This window comes from Corvus cornix, chromosome 12, assembly GCF_000738735.6.
Source record: "Corvus cornix cornix isolate S_Up_H32 chromosome 12, ASM73873v5, whole genome shotgun sequence".
Lineage (NCBI taxonomy): Eukaryota > Metazoa > Chordata > Aves > Passeriformes > Corvidae > Corvus > Corvus cornix.
This window is the reverse complement of record NC_046342.1, coordinates 16,041,199-16,059,259: the sequence shown is the minus strand read 5'-3', so window position 1 is coordinate 16,059,259 and position 18,061 is coordinate 16,041,199. Positions and strand designations below refer to the sequence as shown.

Sequence of the window (18,061 nt, the reverse complement as noted above, 5' to 3'; positions counted from 1 at the left end):
CACGCGACTTAGTTATGAGCCTGCCGTGGCAGCACTTCAGCTCTCAGGAACAAATGGACCCGGGAGTGGATCATAATGGATTTAAGGGCTCTGGGTGCCGTGTTTGGACAGCAGATAAATCTCAGGGACTGTGCTGCAAGCTGGAGTTGAGGTGGTGCAGCTTTTCCTCCAGAACCCAAAGGATGAAACGCTGGAAGTGGTACCTTGCGGGGAGTGCAGGGCATGGGGGATGATGCTCTGCAGGGTGCAGCCCCAAGGGATGCAGGGGTGAGATCGCTGCTGTCTCCGGGGTGGCACAGCCCTGTGCTCTAAACTCCTGCGTGCAAGTTATGCCACTCCTCATCTGGCACTTCTGTACAAATCCATGTTCGTAGCAGTCAGACAAAGGGAAAGGAAGGGATTTCTTTCCTCTAGACTCGCTCTGCAAACGGTCCTTGTACCGCTGTTGCTGTTTTGGTGGGCGATGTGATGTTCAGCAGTGCCATGACTTGCTAGTGCTGGGGCACAGATGCTGCAGCCCAGTTTTCCCGGACACTACAGGGAGTTGTGCCTGCAGGCGCTCGTCTCTGACCTGCTTGCAGAGCTCCTCAGGAGGGCACTCCCTCTCGGCTTGTGGTCAAAGAGAGCTCAATTAGTTGGAACAATGAAGCTTTGTTGATTTGGGTGCTTGGGGCAGAAGGGCTGGCTGGTGACAGAGGCGCCTGTGTCTCGGCAGCCCTCGCCGTGCAAACGGGGCCGCGCTGGGCAGAGGTGGGAGGTCTCTTCAGTTCTACTGGAATCACGGATAAATCGTGTTTATTTTTAAGTCTTTGTAGGGCTTGGGTGTGCAGCATGCACAGGGGCAGGAGGTGATGAGAGGTGCTGGTGGCACTAGAGCTCAGCGCTGTCCTTGTCCCTGTCCCTGCGGAGCCAGAGGGATGTGAAAGGAGAAACCATTGCGTGTTACTGTTTAATCCCTCTGGGAGCCCCTGTCTAAGCAAACCACCCCCGGCCTCTGCTCACAGCTCACAATTTATAGTCGGCTGGAAGCTTGTGCTGTCAGGAAAGTGAGTTACTTTGAGGCTGGAAGAATAAATATGAAAGCAAGGTTTCCTTCACCAGCTCTCACCCGGAGAGTGTTGCAAAGCTGGTCCTCACTGATGCTGCTGAAAGGCCCAGAATTAGAACAGATATTAAATAATGTAAAAGCTTTCATTGAAATGTATTAGATTTCAAAGGGCAGATATTAAAAGGGCATAATGGGCAGCTATTTCTGAATTGCTCGCCTCTTAAAGAGAGGCAGTCTTAGTTTGCAGGAGGTAAATGTGACATGAAATAAGTGGTTCAGATATAGCATCAGAGGTTGAAAAGCTCATCCCATTCTTAATCCCACAGTTCAAGCACCTTCCTGATGTGTGCAGCTCCTATGTAAGAATCCTATGGAGGCAATGACTTCCAATAGCTGTCCAAGGGAAAATGTTAACTTGCTAGTAAAGACTTCATCTGCAAGGAGGGTTGGCTGGATCTGGGTTTCATGGGTCGCTGGTCATCTGCTTCTCACCAGAGCAAAAGGCTGTGGATGTGGCACTGGCCAGGCTGGCTCATCCTCACATTTAATTCTCACAGCATTTATGGGTTTTTTATCTGATCCTGAGTGCTGATAAGTACCCTTAATTCCAGCTTGAAGCTGACAGGAGCTGAGAGTGCTGAGGCAGCTCCCCACATCGAGTCCTTGGAGAAGGACTCTCAGCTCGGATATGGAGTCAATTCCCTTATCCATCAAAATCAGACACTTGCTTCACACTGTCCTTGTCCCCAAGCCTCGTGTGCTCTGGTGCAAGCCAGGAAAGCCAGGAATCCCACCCTCCTGACAGGGCTGTGTTGCTGTCTTTGCAGATGACCGAGGGCCGGCACTGCCAGGTGCATCTCCTCGATGACAGGAACTTGGAGCTGCTGGTTCAGGTACAGACCTCGCTCTTTTGGGGACTGGAAGCCAGTGCCAGATTTCTCTGCTTACTTTCTTTTAGGAGCTGAAGTGGGGTTTGAAGTTATACCTCTTACTAGAAAATCTCACGGGAGTAGAATAAGAGTGCTCAGGCATATGTGCTTCTCCTGACGTCTGGATTATCTGAAGGGTTTCCCTGTGCATCGTGGGCAAAATGTCTGCACTTCTACATTCAGCTTTTGCTTTCACCAAAATTCATTGAGTATATTAAACACACCCCTTGTGGTGGTGTTTTTTTGTCATTTAGATGGGAAGAAAACCCTGTGGTTTTGAGGATGTTTTATTCCCATAGCAGAACTCAAAGCACGAGATCCTCCACTGCACAATATTTTCTTAATTGAAAGATCCTTCCTGCTCTAAGTGTGGGAAAGCCTGGGATGTTGCCTTCTACCCCAGAAAGAGGAAAGCAGCACTTAGTCTGGGCCCTTCAGCTTAATGTCATGGATTAAGCACAGAATTGCCTTTCCATGCTCCACAAATCCCACACAGCTCCACAGAGACACCCTGAGTCTGATATGTCACTTCTGGATGGAGTTGTACAACAGGGTTTTAGTACTGCCATGTGTACTCAAATGTCAGTATTTGCACAGAATTTTTAAATTTTATATTAAAAGCTATTTTTTAAAAATAAGCTATTAATATTAAAAATTGTTTTTATTCTTTCAATAGCCCAAACTTTTGTCTCGGGAGTTGCTGGATCTGGTGGCCTCACACTTCAACCTGAAAGAAAAGGAGTATTTTGGGATAACATTTATCGATGATACGTGAGTGTGTTTATTTATTTTAAACAGCTGTGTCATTATTGCAATGTAAAACCTTATCTCTGAAACCGTGGCAGCTTGGCATGATGGAAAAATGACTTTTTCTTTCAAAGAAGAAAGATTTTCCTACCTTGTGCTGCTTGGCTAGGGAAAGGGGAAGGCACAAAACAGAAACTATTTGGAAAATATCTTCAGGCACAAACCAGAGAATCCTTGTAAAATACTTTCCTGATGATTTCACATTTCATATTTGTCTCACAATGTGAAAAAACTGATTCGGTGATAATTTCCCATGTGAATACCCTCAGCTTTCCTCCTCTGCACTTTTAGTAACAACAAAAATGTTTTGCATTTATTTCCAAAACAAATTGCTCCTACTGCTTTTCACCTGAATCTCAAATGTATTACTGAGCATTTTAACCCCAAATTTCCCGAGCAGAGTGAGCTATGAGGTTAGTTCTGCCCAGGAGCCACTCTCCTCTCGCTGAGCCTGGGCACAGTGCTCTGTCCGGGCTCCGGAGCGCTGTGGGAGATCTGTTCCATGGCACTAACCCAGAGTCAGCTGGGTTAATTGCAATCTCACCTGGTGTTTAGGCTCATCTCTCAGCAGGGCACTGAAATGCTTCCCCACATCTGCTGGGTGCAGGGCCAGCGTCTCCAGAGGAGTTACCTTCAGCTCCCCCAGAAAAGCTGGAGCAGAGGTGCTTAGGGCAGTGGGGACACAGAGTTGTGCACTAATACAGCCCCTAAATAAACCTCTTGTCTAATGGGAATAGCTTCAGTTCCTGCTGCTCTCCGTCGCCGCTTTTTGTGCAGTCCTGGATGGAAGGCTTCCCCTACAAATCCTGTCAGAGCCGTGTTTGGGGCCGCCCTGCTGAGGCACATCCCACGTACAGGTGCAGGACTGGCCCTGGGGACACGCTGGAGTTCATGGAGCTGACAGGAGCCGCTCTCTCTGGGGCCCTGACCCCAGCACCGTGATATTTTTACCAGCCACTCACATCTTGGGCTATCCCTAGAATATTTTTGCCACATCCTTGTCCTTCCACTTGCTGGAAAATACCTTCCCCGAGCTCTTCTGTAAATCCCTTGAGGATACTGTTTGTACTTGGCTTATTTTTTCCCCTAGAGGAGCTGCCATGAAATTCTTCTGGATGTTTTTGGTTGCTGGCACTGAGTCACAGTGAGGTTTAAAGTGCTGCCAGGGGATTATCTGAAAGCTGTTAGCTTCCCCAGAAACTCCAGTGGGATTCCAGTGCCTGCCTTGGTGTGTGCACAGGGCTGGGTGCTCAGAGGGAGTGTGTGGCCTCTGGAGGGCACCCATGGCTCAGCCTTTCAGGGTTAAGGGTTAGGAAATAAAAGGAAGTAATTTGATGAGATGTTTGCCTGCCTTGGAGCTGAGTCTTCAACTTTTTAAAGTAACACTTGGAGTAAATGGGGGCACTGAAGAGAACCAATTTCTGTATTTTCCATCCCAGTTTTTAACCTTCTCCCCAACCTGTTTCCATAGAGGTCAGAGCGTCTGGCTGCAGCTGGATCACCGTGTCCTGGACCATGACTTGCCCAAGAAACCAGGGCCAGCAACTTTGTACTTTGCCGTTAGGTGAGTAATTGTTTCCACCAAGCAAACATTACCACTTGGGTTTATTTATCACCAGGGGGTTTTCTTTAAAATAACTGATTACAGATTTGATAAAGGAAATAAATGTCAAAGCAATGTGTTATTCTTAGAAGGAGATTAGGCCCTGGCTACGTGCTGCTCTCTTTTGTATTTCACTATGAAATAAAGTAGGTTGGAACCTTCTACTTTTTAAACTGTTACTAGGACATTATTCCTAGGGTGGGTTTGGGGATTTTTTTGTTTAAAACCTTGCATTTTAAATATCTTCTTTGCCTGACTTGTCTTTAAATGTGCTAGCTTGCAATATAGTTTATTTAAACAACCGTACTTACTTTTTTCCTTCTGTTTACCTAAGGGTTGTCTGTACTTTAAAGGGATTGCTGATGGCTGTTTTGCTCACAGCTTAACCAGTCCCCAGGAAAGAATAAAATCCCTGGCAAAATGATGATTTTGGCCAATGTAATTGCGTTACTTTAGGGCTGTTGCTGGCAGAGCTCTGCTGGTTAAGAGCCTGAAAAAACCCCATGTCCTACGAAACAGAGCTGTGCTGGCAGGAAAGATCAAGCATCATATTCTTAATATTGTTGGAGTTTTTGTTTTCCTTGCAGTCTGTGAGGGAAAATGAGAGCAGACTGACCTCATTTGCTTTTCAGATCTGGGTAAATTTATGCCTTGTGTGCTTAATTATTTGAAGCACTTCCAAGGCAGAGCCTCTTGTGTAGCTGGGTCAGTCAGCACCGTCGCCTCCCCATGTCCCCCACTGGTCATCAAGGGAATGGGACAAACAAGTGGCACTTTGTTCTGGCTACATACGTGCTGATGTGTGGTGGTGTTCAGAGCTCCTCTTCCACACTTAAGAAAGAAAAAGCTCCATTTATAAAGGGATGATGCGCTCCTCACTATATTTACAATGTTTGATCAGGATCTGGGAGGTTAAAGCCTATGGCAGCCCAAGAAATCTGTGAAGGCAATCCTATAACTTGAGCATTCTGTTGGTTGGAATTTTTGCTGTTTGCTCATGGTTTTCATTTTGGCCCTCTCTGTTGCAAGATGGTCCTCAAGAGGACAGGTTGTGCAGAGACTTGGGCAAGAGTTAATCTGTGAGGAGTGGGCTTGGCAAGATCAACTTTTAGAAGGGAAATTTTAGCCTGACTGCTCTGGGGTCATGAGATCCAAAACAGGCAACCAAGGAGGTGGACAGTGAGATGCAGAGCAGGAGGTTACAGAAATAATTAACACTACAGAAACTGCCTGCTCCATAGAAAATGCGTAATTCCAGCAGAAAAGCCACTTCAAAACCTGCAGTTTCCACTTGCATTACTGGAAATGGAGGAATCTGCAGATTCCTCTTTTTTCTTCATCACTTCTCATCCCTGAGCTTTTGCTGTTCAATAAGGAAACATGATAATCCTTTGAGATTTTAATTATTGCCAGCTGGCATAAACTCAATCCAGTCACAGAGGTTTTTGGACGGTACACTCAGCTGAAGGGCTCTATGATGCAGATTGAGGACTTACAGAAGTGTCATTTTAGTTTCAAGGAAGCTGACAGCATTGGAAATAGAAGCAGAATGTGCACTTTATGGTGTTCCCGAATGTGCCTGTCGTGCCCTGAACATCCTTATCTCTGGTCCAGTGTTCCCCATCTGTACAGGGCTGATAAGAGGGTACAGCTTGTACCACGGAGGAAATAGAGAATGAGGACACAGCTGGAGCAGGGGGCAGTGCCCCCTGTGCCCCCACCCTAAATCCATAGATCCTACAGTTTCCTGCTTTGTACCAGCAGTGACTGGGAGCTGACTCTCTTCAGAACCAGAACTGTCCTGCTGCTGAGGGTAAGTCAGCCACACCTGACCCTGGCTGAAAGAAACTGGAAGTGCAAATGAGGTCATTAGCTGAGGAAAATCATGTTTCGGTGAAGGTTTTAGCAGGCTGAGGAAGGTTTGCTCTGTGAAGGGCTGGTCTAGCAGCAGGTTAGGAAAGGATGAAGAGTGTGGGTCCTGCCCTCTGCTCTGCATTACTGAAGAGAAACACTCAAGGGTATTTAAAATAAAGTTTAGCAAAGCTGTTGGAAAAAAAATGTATCAGGTGAGATCAAGAGAGGGTGGAAATACCTGTGGCTCATAGAGTTCATGGAGAAAGATGAGTCATGGAAATGTATAACAGCTTTTCAAATGCCTAGGGTCGGCTGCTGGGCTGCCCCTTGGACAGGCTGCATGCCTGTGAAATGGGTAAATTATCTGCAGAGGCGTTCTGGAGAGTGCTTTAAAATTAATTTGATGGAACACGCCATAGGAATGTGAAATATTAAAGCAATTACTATTTAATGTCTCACTTTTCTGAAGTCACAGCATAAACACTGCAGACATTCCTGACACGTGTGGCAGGTCCCAGCTTTACTGCTCCCTACTACGTGCTCCGTGCTGCTGCTGGGGACTTGTTCCAATGTCTTGCAAATCATCTGTGCCAAGATGATCATCAGTGCAGTCATTAGGGGATGGAGCTTGAGGCTGTCAGGAGCCTTAAGAGCACCATGGGGCTGTGGGAGAGACTGGCCTGGCTCTGATTGCCCTGTGTTTGTCATCCAGCCCTCCTGCCATCAAGGACAAGGCACTGGGGAGCCCTGGGGTGATCTGCATTGCTGAGGCAGTGGTGGTCCAGGTCTTTGCTTGGCTGCAAAAAAGTTGTGTCTTCTGCCTAGCATTTGGTGGGAGCATCTGGACCTGAAGGAAAGTTAATGGCTCTGATTAACATTTCTGCTCTCCTCCTGGAAGGAAAGTGGTCCTGCAGGGCTGCCAGCAACCCCTGTCCTCCAGCAGAGTGTTGGACTGGCTTCCCCACCTGCAACACATTTGGAATTGCCTTTTCCACTGCTGTGACTTCGCCTGCAGAGGAGGGATGGGCTCTGCTCCTGTAGCGTTCTACAGGGTTTTCATCTCATTTGAAAAGGCATCAGATATCTGGGATCTATTGAACCAGGAGTCCCTGTTCCCTGTGTGCTGTCAGCCTGTGATTTCTGCTTCTTCCCTCCTAATAGGCAGGAAATTAAGTGCAGTAGCTCATAGTTCCTCTGTGCTATTTTATTGCTAGAGAACAAAACACTGAGGAAATAAAATTACTTGGGAGGAAGATGAAACCTATTCAAGAGAGTAACTCATTTTTTTGGTTCTTTTTTTAATTTTCAGGTTCTACATTGAAAGCATTTCCTTTCTCAAGGACAAAACTACAGTAGAGCTGTTTTTTCTGAATGCCAAGTCCTGTGTACACCAGGTAAGACTCGGAGCTTCTGGCGCATCTCTCTTCTATTGCTCCTCTGCCACATACACAGTCCTGCAAACTTAGTAGGAGCTGTGTCTGATTTCCAAAACTAATTGAAGTATTAAGATCTCAGCGTGCTGACTCTCCTTGCCTTGAATGCTGATGCTTCATGCAAATGGATAAGGCTGATGATGGGTTCTAGTCCTGCTTTCACAGCCCTGCTGTGTGCTCAGTGCTCTACAGTGAGTCTTAAATACTCAAAAGCTTTCAAGTTACTTGAAATCTGGGTTGTAGCTCCCCAGGTAGGCTCTGCTCAGTGGCACATCCTCCTGCTCTCTGCATAGCAAACACTCAAGGCAAGCATCTCTTTACTGACCTTGAATCAAACTTGTCTTACGAAGAAAAGGCCTATGAGGAAGGTCCTATGTTGTGGATTTGGTCCCTAATTTCTTTATTTCCTGCCTTAATTCAGTGAAGTAGTAAAGTAACAGCAAATAGTAAGAGCAAATCCTATAAAGTAGCAATCACAACCAGTTGTTGGAATACTTTCTGTACTTACTTTCTGGTTGAAAGGCTTCCACTGTTTTCTTAAAATGTTCAAACTGGTAAAATACATGTTTTTAAAAGTCACGTCAGGATGTGGTAATCAAAATCTTAAAAAATAAGGTTGATTTGCTGCAGATACACATTGGTCTGGAATAAGAGTGGTGTGACAGCCAACTTTGCCATGCCCCTACGTGTAGCTGCAATTCAGTGAACTTTACTCTGATGCTTCTCGGATTTTCCAGTTAATGTCAAACTCTGGTGCCTTTTGTTTTCACTCACAGTTCAATCAGTCTAAGAGGGTCACTTGGTTATTACAACCTTTTCTTGGGAAACAATCCTGTATCACTAACTGCTGGTGGAGCTCAGTGTAGCCAGCCAAAGTTTTTACCTTTGATATGCTTCAGATTTTGGAGGATTCTTATTCAGTATCCAGTATTCACTATTTTATGGAAGAATATAGAAAGTGGTTAATGGCAAAGTTGTGACTGTGCTTTGTACAGGAATTCTTTTCTGAAAGAGTGGAGGAAATTGGTGCCTTTTTACAACATGCTAAAGTTTGAAAGATGCTCGAAGAACTTGGGGCCTCACTGGTTATGGTTATTAAAAAGCAAATCTCCATTTGACATACCTGCCACTTAAACTGAAGGGTCTTGGCAACTTGTAGCCATCCTTAAATTGCTCCTTAACTGGAGAAGTTTAACTGGACAGATAGCACAAATAACTTTGGAATTGGAAAATGGGTCTGGTTTTGGGATGGAATGTAGAAAATGCCACTGCTATTGAAACAAGCCCTAGCCAATATTAAAACATTTGGGTTTCTCTATATGTGTTTATGTGTATGTATAAAGCATAACAGAAAGCAAAGGAGAAGAGAAGCATAAAAAGGTTGCAAAAAAAAAAAAAAAAGTTTAAAGGCAGGCTGGGTCTTTTTTTACCCTATGGCTTGCAAGGTGTGTGCTGTAATTGTAGGAACCCAAAGTGTGGCTTCCCCATTCCTGCAAGCAAAACTGCCACAAGCAGAGGGTTTCTGTTGTGTTCAGTTTCTGTGGGCAGCAGAGGGATGAGGATGAGCAGCATCACCTCCTCCTGAGAGAAGGATCTATGGGAAGCACCAGGTGATTCAGCATGTAGCGAAAGCTGGGGAGTCCTGGCTCTGCCTGCAGCCCTCTCTGTCCTGGCAGCTTCACAGCCCAGCTCATGCCTGTGGCTCCTTCAGCAGGAGCCAGTTCATCTACTCTCAAGTAGCTTTTAACCTTCCAATTAACTCTTGTAAAAATATTCTGTCCTACGTGACAAACTTAGGGTCAGTCTCTCGGTTTCAAGTAGTCGTGAAGGGCACATGGGGCCAACCCTCATCTGTAAGCCCATGGGATATGGACAGGAAGATGCACAAAGGCCCCTCAGATGTGCTTCCACAGCCTGTCCTCTCCCATGGTGCTGCTGGCACAGTTGTGGGCCAGGGAAGGAGCCATGGGATGAGCAATGTCTGAATAGGAGCAGATCCCCAGCTCCATGAGGCAAGTGGCTGATGCTCACTGATGACAGCCAGGAATGTTCCCTGACATTTCTCAGTCATTAATCCAGCTCCAGGAGGTTAGACCTGCCTCAGCTTGGCTTTTTTGCCTTTCCTTTTTTTTTTTTCTTTTTTTTCCATTTCTTTCCTTTCCTTGCTGCATTCATGGAGTAAGGAAACCCCAGTGTGTCAAAAAGCAGCAACCCAGACCCAGCCCATGTGCTCAGGAGAGCTCCCCAGTGCACAGGCAGTGCCAGAGGATGCCCTGCCAGGGCAATATCCTAACATGGATCTCTGCATGAAGCCTCTGCTCTGTGTGGGTCAGAAATGTGGTTCAGGATAAATGCTGCAATACCTGGGGTGTGCTAAGACCTGTGTGGATAGGATTGCTTAAAAGTCAGTCAGTCATGGTTTTTTGCTTTCACAAAGGTGTTTCCAAAGTTTTCACTGTAGCCCTTCCCCATAGGGGAAACCCAAATCCAGGATGGTGGAAATGCCTGATGCTTGAGTGCTCTTGTGACATTCCTGAGCCTGGCATGTGTTGACAGCACAGCAGTGTGTGGGTACCTGTGCTCCCATGGCTTCTATGCTTTCTGAGCAGAGGGGGAGAGGCTGATGCTGCCCTGCCTGTGACATGGGCATGCCAGTGCTCCTGCTGGCACGTGGGACACACCAGGAGAGCCAGACAAAGGCTTGCGTGAGCACAGCCAGCACAATGGCAAAGCTCTGTGCCAGTCCTTCCTGTAGAGGGGATTTATCCTGGGCTTACAAGGTTCAGAGGCTGCATCAGAAATATATTTACAGTATTTTCGAGATATCTGTGTGTGAAATCCTGTTAGTGGCTGTATCTAATCAAAGAGAATGGAATCCCCCTAAGGAAGTCCAGCACCTCTGAGGTCAGGCTGGAGCTGCTGGGCAATGTGTGCTGGCCATTTTTCCGCAGATGAATAAAAAATTAGAGTAAATAATAAAGCATATTAACTATATTCTTAGTTATATAATATATTACAAAATATGATTATGAGTAATAACTAATGGAATCAAAACCTGCATGACAGCTCTGAAGAGAGTGAAGGCTTGCTTGGTGCTCTGCAGTACACAGCCATGATTCTCTTCCTCACCTTCCAACCCCACATTCCTTCTTGCAAATAACTGCTCCTTGCTGCAAATCAGGTACTGCTTTACCCTGCCAGGACTTGGAGGAATCTGGGGTTTGTGCATTTTGCAATCTCTGTAGACATTTTGGCAAGGAGGGGACGAGATAGACAATAAAATCTCAGCTGCCAAAAATTTATTTCTTTCTACTCCCCACCCACTCCCCCACCTCTGTGCTCGTCTGTGCAGTCAAATCTCCTTTGTGCCTCTGGGAAGTTTGCTGGCACATGCCAGATTCGTGCATCCTGTGTGACCTGTGCTGTTCTCTGTGCAGTCTCCTCTGCCTGTGAGCAGCTGGGGAGCCAGGGGAGACCCCTCTGCCTGAAGCACAAGAGGGCTGAGACCTCATTTTTACATTTGTGAAGCCTCCTTTGCATGTGAACAGATCACAACATTTGCTGTTGCAGAGTGCCCAATGCCCCCTCACTGCACAAACCTTGGCATCCAGCTGAGACAGCAAATGCTGCCAGAGCTCTCACCCTGCCCTCCTTTCATGTCAAGCTGCCTATTTGCCCCCTGGTCTGGTGCTGCAGTCCCCAGGCCCTGTCAGTCCTGTGTGGTCCCAGCAGCTGCCTGGCTCCTGCTCATCCATGCTCTTGGAGCTTGGAAAAGCCACATCCATTGCCAGGAACAGCTTGGACCACTGAGCAGGAGGTGGGAGCTGGTGATAATTATATATCCAGGTCTGTGGAAGTGCCTCCCAGTAACTTGGTTAAAAACTCGTTTATCCACATGTATTTTGGGAGAATGCAAAGGCTGGAAGTGCTTTGTGTATATCTGGGCTCTCGTTCTCTTATGTGCCTCTCTTTTCCAAGGCTTTGAGTGAGTATCGCTGCCTGAAAACCTTCAGTGGTGACAACTTCAATTTAAAAGCGTTCTCTCCTGTCATTGACTTCAAGAAGCTGGGTTAAGATTTACAGCTGTCTGAAACCTACTGTACAGCTGGAATTTGAGAGTGGAAGCCTGGTGCTTGGTTCCAGGTGAAACGGGTATCTCAGAATGGATGTGTTTGCACAGGGAGCTCTGTAACGTGTTCAGTGTGTTATTGCACAGCCCATGACCATAGTTCAGATATTTTTAGGGAGGTGGGTCAGAACTGGTCACGCATATGCTGATGATAAATTTGGAAAGATAAATTAGTCTTTTCTTCTTTTGAAGCAGCCAAGTTTGGAAAAATAACACCCTACTTGGCTAGCAAAGCACTGTCAAATTTATTATGCATTAGGGCTAACCTCTATATACCTCTGCAGCCATAAGGTTGAGTCTTTGCCAGGCCTTAAAACATGCTCTGTAAATGAAGATCTCGGTCAAGTTGGCTGTGTTCCCTTTTTCCTCTGTGTCTCTGGGTGGGTTTATTTAATTTCCCATTTGTTTCAAGGACTTGTAAGAATTGCTTTAAAAAAATAAGAAAAAAAGAGAAAAGTTAAAGGAAATGTAAGTTTTCAGAGGAGTCTGTAACTGTGATAGCTCCATGAACAGCAATGCTTGTGAGCACTTGGCAGCCTGAAGATCAGTGCTTACCAAGAAGAGCTGTTGAAACAGACCCCTGGTGTGAGCATGAAGTCTGGTGGGTTTCCAGCTCATGAAGAGCAAAGTGGTCATGTATCAGAGAGTTCTCAAAAGTTTTATAATGGATATTTCCTAATTCTCCCCATCTCAAGGGAGAGGGGAATGTTCCCATGTAGCCTTGTAACACGGTGTAGTCTGATCCTAGCCAAGGCTATTAAATACCCTCTGTCCATTGCCTGAATTGGCTGTTCTGCTCCCAAAGACAGCACATGGAAAGCCCAGGTTGAGGTCCAGCAGGACCAGTTGGCCTTTTGCTCCTCCAGGGCTGCTCTCTCCTGTGGATTCTGCCATGGCAGCCACCCCCATGGCCCAGCCTCCAGAGCAGTGTGTCAGCAGATGAGGAGGATGGAGCGAGGTTGTGCCTGTGAACAAAATGTGACAGCAGGAGGAGGCAGAACCCCACGCTGATGTAAACTGGCAGATCCCCATGGGGCCCCCCACTCGTTACTCCAGGAGACCTCACATGGTTCTGTGCTGGTGGCTTTGGGGAGGGACTTGGCCACGGTGTGGGTTTAGTGCAGGGCCTCCTCTGAGAGTGCTGAGGTCGATCCAAGGCTGCCTGCTGTAAAGGGTGATGGTGCCCCAGGGACCTGTGAGGCTCTTGAGGAGGTGCAGGTTGTGTTCCAGCTGGGCTGGCCCATTGCATATGAAGATTCAGTTGATTTGCAGCCAGAGTTTTGTACCTCACAGCTCTTGATGTATTCACCTCCTCCTGAACTAACGACAGGGTTAATTGCCATGAAGAGTCCTGCACCTTTGATCTCCTGGCCACAGAGCAAAGATGCTGCGACAGCTCAGCCTGTTCAGTTGTTGTGTGTGTTGGATATCTCACCGTGATGCTGGGGCAGGAAAGCGAAAGGCTGTGATTACATGTTAAGGTTAATGACACTTGCTGTGTACCCTGGCTTGCAAACAGGGAAGTCTTTATGTCTTTCCCCCATTCTCTGCTTTTACTCTTATATTAATGAAAAAAAAGCGACAGTAAACGTGTTCCTGTTGCACTGTGAGTCTCCAAGTAGCTGCTCCTGTCCCTGGAGTTTCATCTAAGTGTTGGCTGAGGCACAAAAGGCAAAGAGAGATGGATGAGAGTGGCTGGCAGAGACAGCAAAATAAAGGGTGTAACAGGGAAACCTGAAGCTGTTCCTCACCACGAGGCACTAACAGCTTTTATTTTCGGGCTGGGTTGGCCTGAGCCCCTGAGGTGGGAAGCAGCAGGTCTGGCCAGCAGGGAGCTGTGTTGGTCTCTGCACATGCACTGAGCTGTGTTTGGTCTCAGGCTGTGTTGCCTTACGTGGTTTGAAGGGCTGTGGGGTTCCATGCATGAAGTGAAAGACATCATGGACCATCTAAATGCGGTGTGAGGCCTCCTAAGCCACCCAGGCTGCAGGGCCCTGTGGGGGAAATGCAGCACCAGTGGAAATCTGAAGTGTTCCTCTGAGGAAGGTCAGGAGGAACAGACTGCCATTTGCTCCTTAAAAAGCTTGTATTCTGCTGCTTTTGTGCTTTGCTTTACCTCCCTGAGGTGTTGGAGTCACTTGCTTTGCTGTGCTTCTTCTCAGCTCAGAGTTTCTGTCCTTGGGAAGTGAGTCCCAGTTAAGGTGCTCAGCAAAGCTTGGCACATCTGATGCAGAAGGGAGTGGGATGGTGCCTCCAGTGCATTGCAGGGCAGTGTGAACAGCAGGTGACTCCACCAGGACTGAGACATAGGTGTGAATGCTGGTAATTGGGACAGGCAATTTAATGCTGGAGGTTATCCATGTGCTGCCAGTGTTTGTCTCTGTGCAGTAATTAATTACCCAGCACAGCCACTCCGACAGGGCGAGTGACAGGATCTGCCTGACCTAGTTCCTCCTGCGCAGCTTGTGTGGTGTAACAGGTTGTGGCCAACACCCACTGCCCTCCCTAACCTGCCAAAAAAAGCCTTAAACACTGAAAAGCTGCTAGGCTTTCTGCACTGCTGGGACCTGCCAGCCCATCCTCTGGCTGCCAGGACACACAGCAGGGATGCTGCATCCCTGGTGGGAAGTCACCATGGTGCTGGATAAGGGCACAGGGGCGCTGGCACTGCTTTGTTCACTTGTGCTGGGTCCACACCCAGCTAATTGCCTGCTTCAGTTTGAACATCTTGAAGACGTTTGGGTCCTTTCTTTCCCTCTGACTAATTGCACCCTTCTTTCAGCTTTTTTAAACACCTTTCGGTAACCACTGGTAATTATATTCAATATTGTGGCTGTCTTGAGGCTATTCAATCATAGTGTGTGCATTTTTGGGGGTGTCTTTGGCTCATAAAAATTTTAAGGAATTGGTTTGAGGGAACAGGTGTGTTGGTATCTGAATTCTCAAATCTTCAGGTGAAATGTTTTTGTTGTCAGTCTTTAACCTCTGGAGGTTATGTGTGTTTTGAACAAACCATGTCCGCTTTTACTTCTTGCTCTGGCTCTAAAGAGTTAAACATGACAGTTCCTGTGTGTTGCTTATTTTTTTAAACCTGCTTTAATCTGAGTTTGCAGCCTAAAGATTTGCTTAACACAGTTAATGCTCATCTGACTATCACCACTCTTGATCTGAGTTTTCATGAGGATTTCAGACTTGTATCTCTATGGCAGTAAATTCTAGTGTTGTTGCTGTGTCTAATGAGGGTTCACTGCTCCATTCACAACCGAGCTTGTGATTTTTATCACATTCTAAGTCTATGTCTGTGCAGCAAAAGACTTGAGCTGCTGTCTGAACTGGGGGCTAAACTCTGCCCATGGGCACTGAAGGTTGAGTTGGTCTTTACCAGATGCTGAGATAGTGACCTACTCCTGCTCTGCAGTAATCGCCAACCAGTTTGGACACCTGCTGTAGCCTTTTATTACTCTGATGTGTATCAGGATGACAAAAGCCACCACCTGAATCCACTGGACCAAGTGCAGGGTTTAGATAGCCAGTGGTCTTTTGGCTGAATCAGTCTCACTGGTTAAAATGATTGGTCCCTGTGCAAACTCTAATTTAAAAATATCAGTTTCATCCGCTCCCTGGAGCTGCAGTCACTAGTCTGTTTGAACTCATTTACATCTCAAATGTAGAAGACTCAGATTCCATTATCTGAATGACATACATCTACTTAACCTTGTGCTGGTGACCCTGTTCCCACTTGGGATAAATCTAGGAAAACCTTCCATCTTCATCTTCAGCACGTGGCTGTGGGAACACTGGCTGCCCTGGCTCTCAGGGCCCCCCACTTGCTCACTGAAGTCTCTGCTTGAATTACCCTGGCGATGGCAGGCATTGCAAATTAATCTTCTTACAGTCATTTTCCTCATCTGTTTTTGAAATCTGACCTTGCTGATAAAGCAATCCTGAAACAGAAACCCCCGTCTTCCAACCTTCAGGCTGAAGGATGATCATAAAATCAAAATATTGCCTGAGTGAGTGGGGAGAGTCATGGTCCTGCACTCCAGAGTGACACATATCACTGTCTGGATTTGTGTCAAGTCAAGGCCTGTCCAAACTCCATGACAGCCCAGGGCAGAGCTGGATTACATTACAGCAATGGCCAGTTGGGAAGCCAGATGGCAAATAATGTTATATTATGATGAAAAATACTTCCAGGCTCAGAGAGAATTGTCCAAGACACTGTCACTTGGACAGCATTAGTCTGTCAAATACAGGCTGAGCTGGGCTTTGGCATCCTTTGCTGCAAATCCCGGCTTGCTACTTAGCTACTGCAGGTCTTCATGGCAGTCTCTTCACTCCCTTGCATCTTTTTTTCTGTGATTTTAGTCCCTTTAAAGGGTGGGTTGTTCTTTTGGTTGGTTGGTTTTTTTTGTTTTTTTCCTGAGCCTTGCTTAGAGTGGCCCCACTCTCCTGCCACTGTTGCTGTGTGGTGATACAGGATAATAACTAGGGCTGGTCTATCCTGTTCTGAGGTTTGCAGCAGCTGGAGAGACACGGTGGCAGCCCTGCTCCTGGGGTGACCTGTTTGTCCCCTTTGCTTGGCCAAGACACCTGCAACGTCTTCGAGAGGTCAGGTTAGGGAGGACTCTCTTACTTACCTGTTCACTTCTTTACAGCTTCTAAGCAAATGCGTTTGAAGCTGAAGGCACTGGCACATCAAATCCCTCTTTCTGAAAGCAAAGACTGAAACTTCATCACCTAGAGAAGCCAGTCCTCCTCCATGCTCTCTTTGGTCTCCTAAAACCCTAAATGAAGTGGTTTGTGGGATCCCTGTTAACACTTGTGGCCATGCCATAGCAGCCATTAAAGTGACCATAGTGTCTAAAGGCCAGTGTCTAGGAAAAAGCAAATAAACACAGAAGAGCAGCCTCGTAATTACTATTGCTAATTAGCTAATGGCTGTGAGGTGCTTTGAAGATGAAAAGTGAGGAGGTGCTTGGCTATTTAGTCCCAAACACCCCTGTAAGGCCAGCAGCAGCTCTTGCTGTGGGTCAGCAGAGACTCTGCTGCAGCAGCTCATCGAGTTATCTCGATGCTTACCAAGCTTATCTGGGAGCCAGCAATAAATCGAGAGGGCTTTGGAGAGTTAAATCTCCTCGTTTCTTGTAGGCTTAAAAGGCAATGAGCCGCATGTAGCTGATTCCGCCTTGGGGCAGGGAGATGGTCTTGATGAGCTTTTAAGGCCCCTTCTGGCCCTGTTTTCTCCGATTTTGTGATCCAGGGACAGCTTTGCCGAGCCAGATCTCACCTTTCCTGCTGAGCTGAGGTTCTCTGTGATGGCATTTTCCCATGTCTGGGTTCTCTGCCTGCTGGCGCAGGACAGCGTGGTGCAGGGTTGACCTGATCTCCCGTAATCCTCTCACCACCACAGCTGCCCTCAGAGGCTGCTTGGGAAGATGCAATTTAAGCTTTCAAAAAGCCAGCTCAGATGTGCATGACAAAGACTAACCTGATACAGACCTGGAAGTAACAAAGTGCCTGAAAATGGCACCTATGTAAAGAGCTTCTGGGCTTCAATCTTGCCTCTTTTCTTAAGCATCAACATGAAAGAGATCTGAAGGAAGGATGAACTTCAAGCTGTTTTTTTTCTCTTAACTTGTGATGCGCCCCTCCTCTCCTTCTAATAAAATATGTCTGGGAATTCTTTGGAGGCTACTCTGCATAGCTGTTGCCACACCTGTTGGGAAGGGGAAATTCCTCTTGGTCTGCCTGTCAGAGAAGCGTGGGGGAGTGCTGTTGCCAGAATGTTTTATTGACAAAGCTGGCAAAAAAACTTCCTTTCCATGAAAATTGAATTATTTGTTTGTTCACTTTTGAATTTAGGCTCTGTGGGCCAGACCTGCAGCTGTGGTAAATTAGCTCAGCTCCAGATGTGCCCTAATATATTTCTAGATGTCATTTCCCTGTATCTGTATGTAATTCTGTAGATCTTCCTGCTGCCCTGGTTTTGGCATTATTTCAGCTTTCAGTCTGCTTTGTCTCCTCATTCAGCCAACACATCCTGGGGACTAAGGATGTATTGGAATCTCAGTGACAGGAGGCAGGCATCATGTCCACTATCTCCATTTGCAGAAGGTCAATAAGAAAAATTTGTGTTCCTGGGCTGCTTCATAGGCTCAGTTTTGTGCTTTACCCACTGTTTGCAGGATGCAGGAGAAGTAAAGGCTGCAACTGTAAGTACATCGCCTTTACTCTTCCAGTGTCTCTGCTGGTCCC

General features: G+C 46.7%; 1 protein-coding gene across 5 annotated transcripts in view; it reads left to right on the top strand.

Moving 5' to 3' along the window:
- Positions 1-18,061, top strand: part of FRMD4B (FERM domain containing 4B) — a 125,842-nt gene that overhangs the window by 64,935 nt on the left and 42,846 nt on the right. For all 5 annotated transcript variants that reach the window (XM_039559058.1, XM_019280467.3, XM_019280468.3 and 2 more), the window contains exons 2-5: positions 1,876-1,941; positions 2,654-2,748; positions 4,256-4,348; positions 7,551-7,635. In XM_039559058.1, coding sequence (XP_039414992.1) covers positions 1,876-1,941; positions 2,654-2,748; positions 4,256-4,348; positions 7,551-7,635 — 339 coding nt within the window. The remainder of the gene's footprint in view (positions 1-1,875; positions 1,942-2,653; positions 2,749-4,255; positions 4,349-7,550; positions 7,636-18,061) is intronic.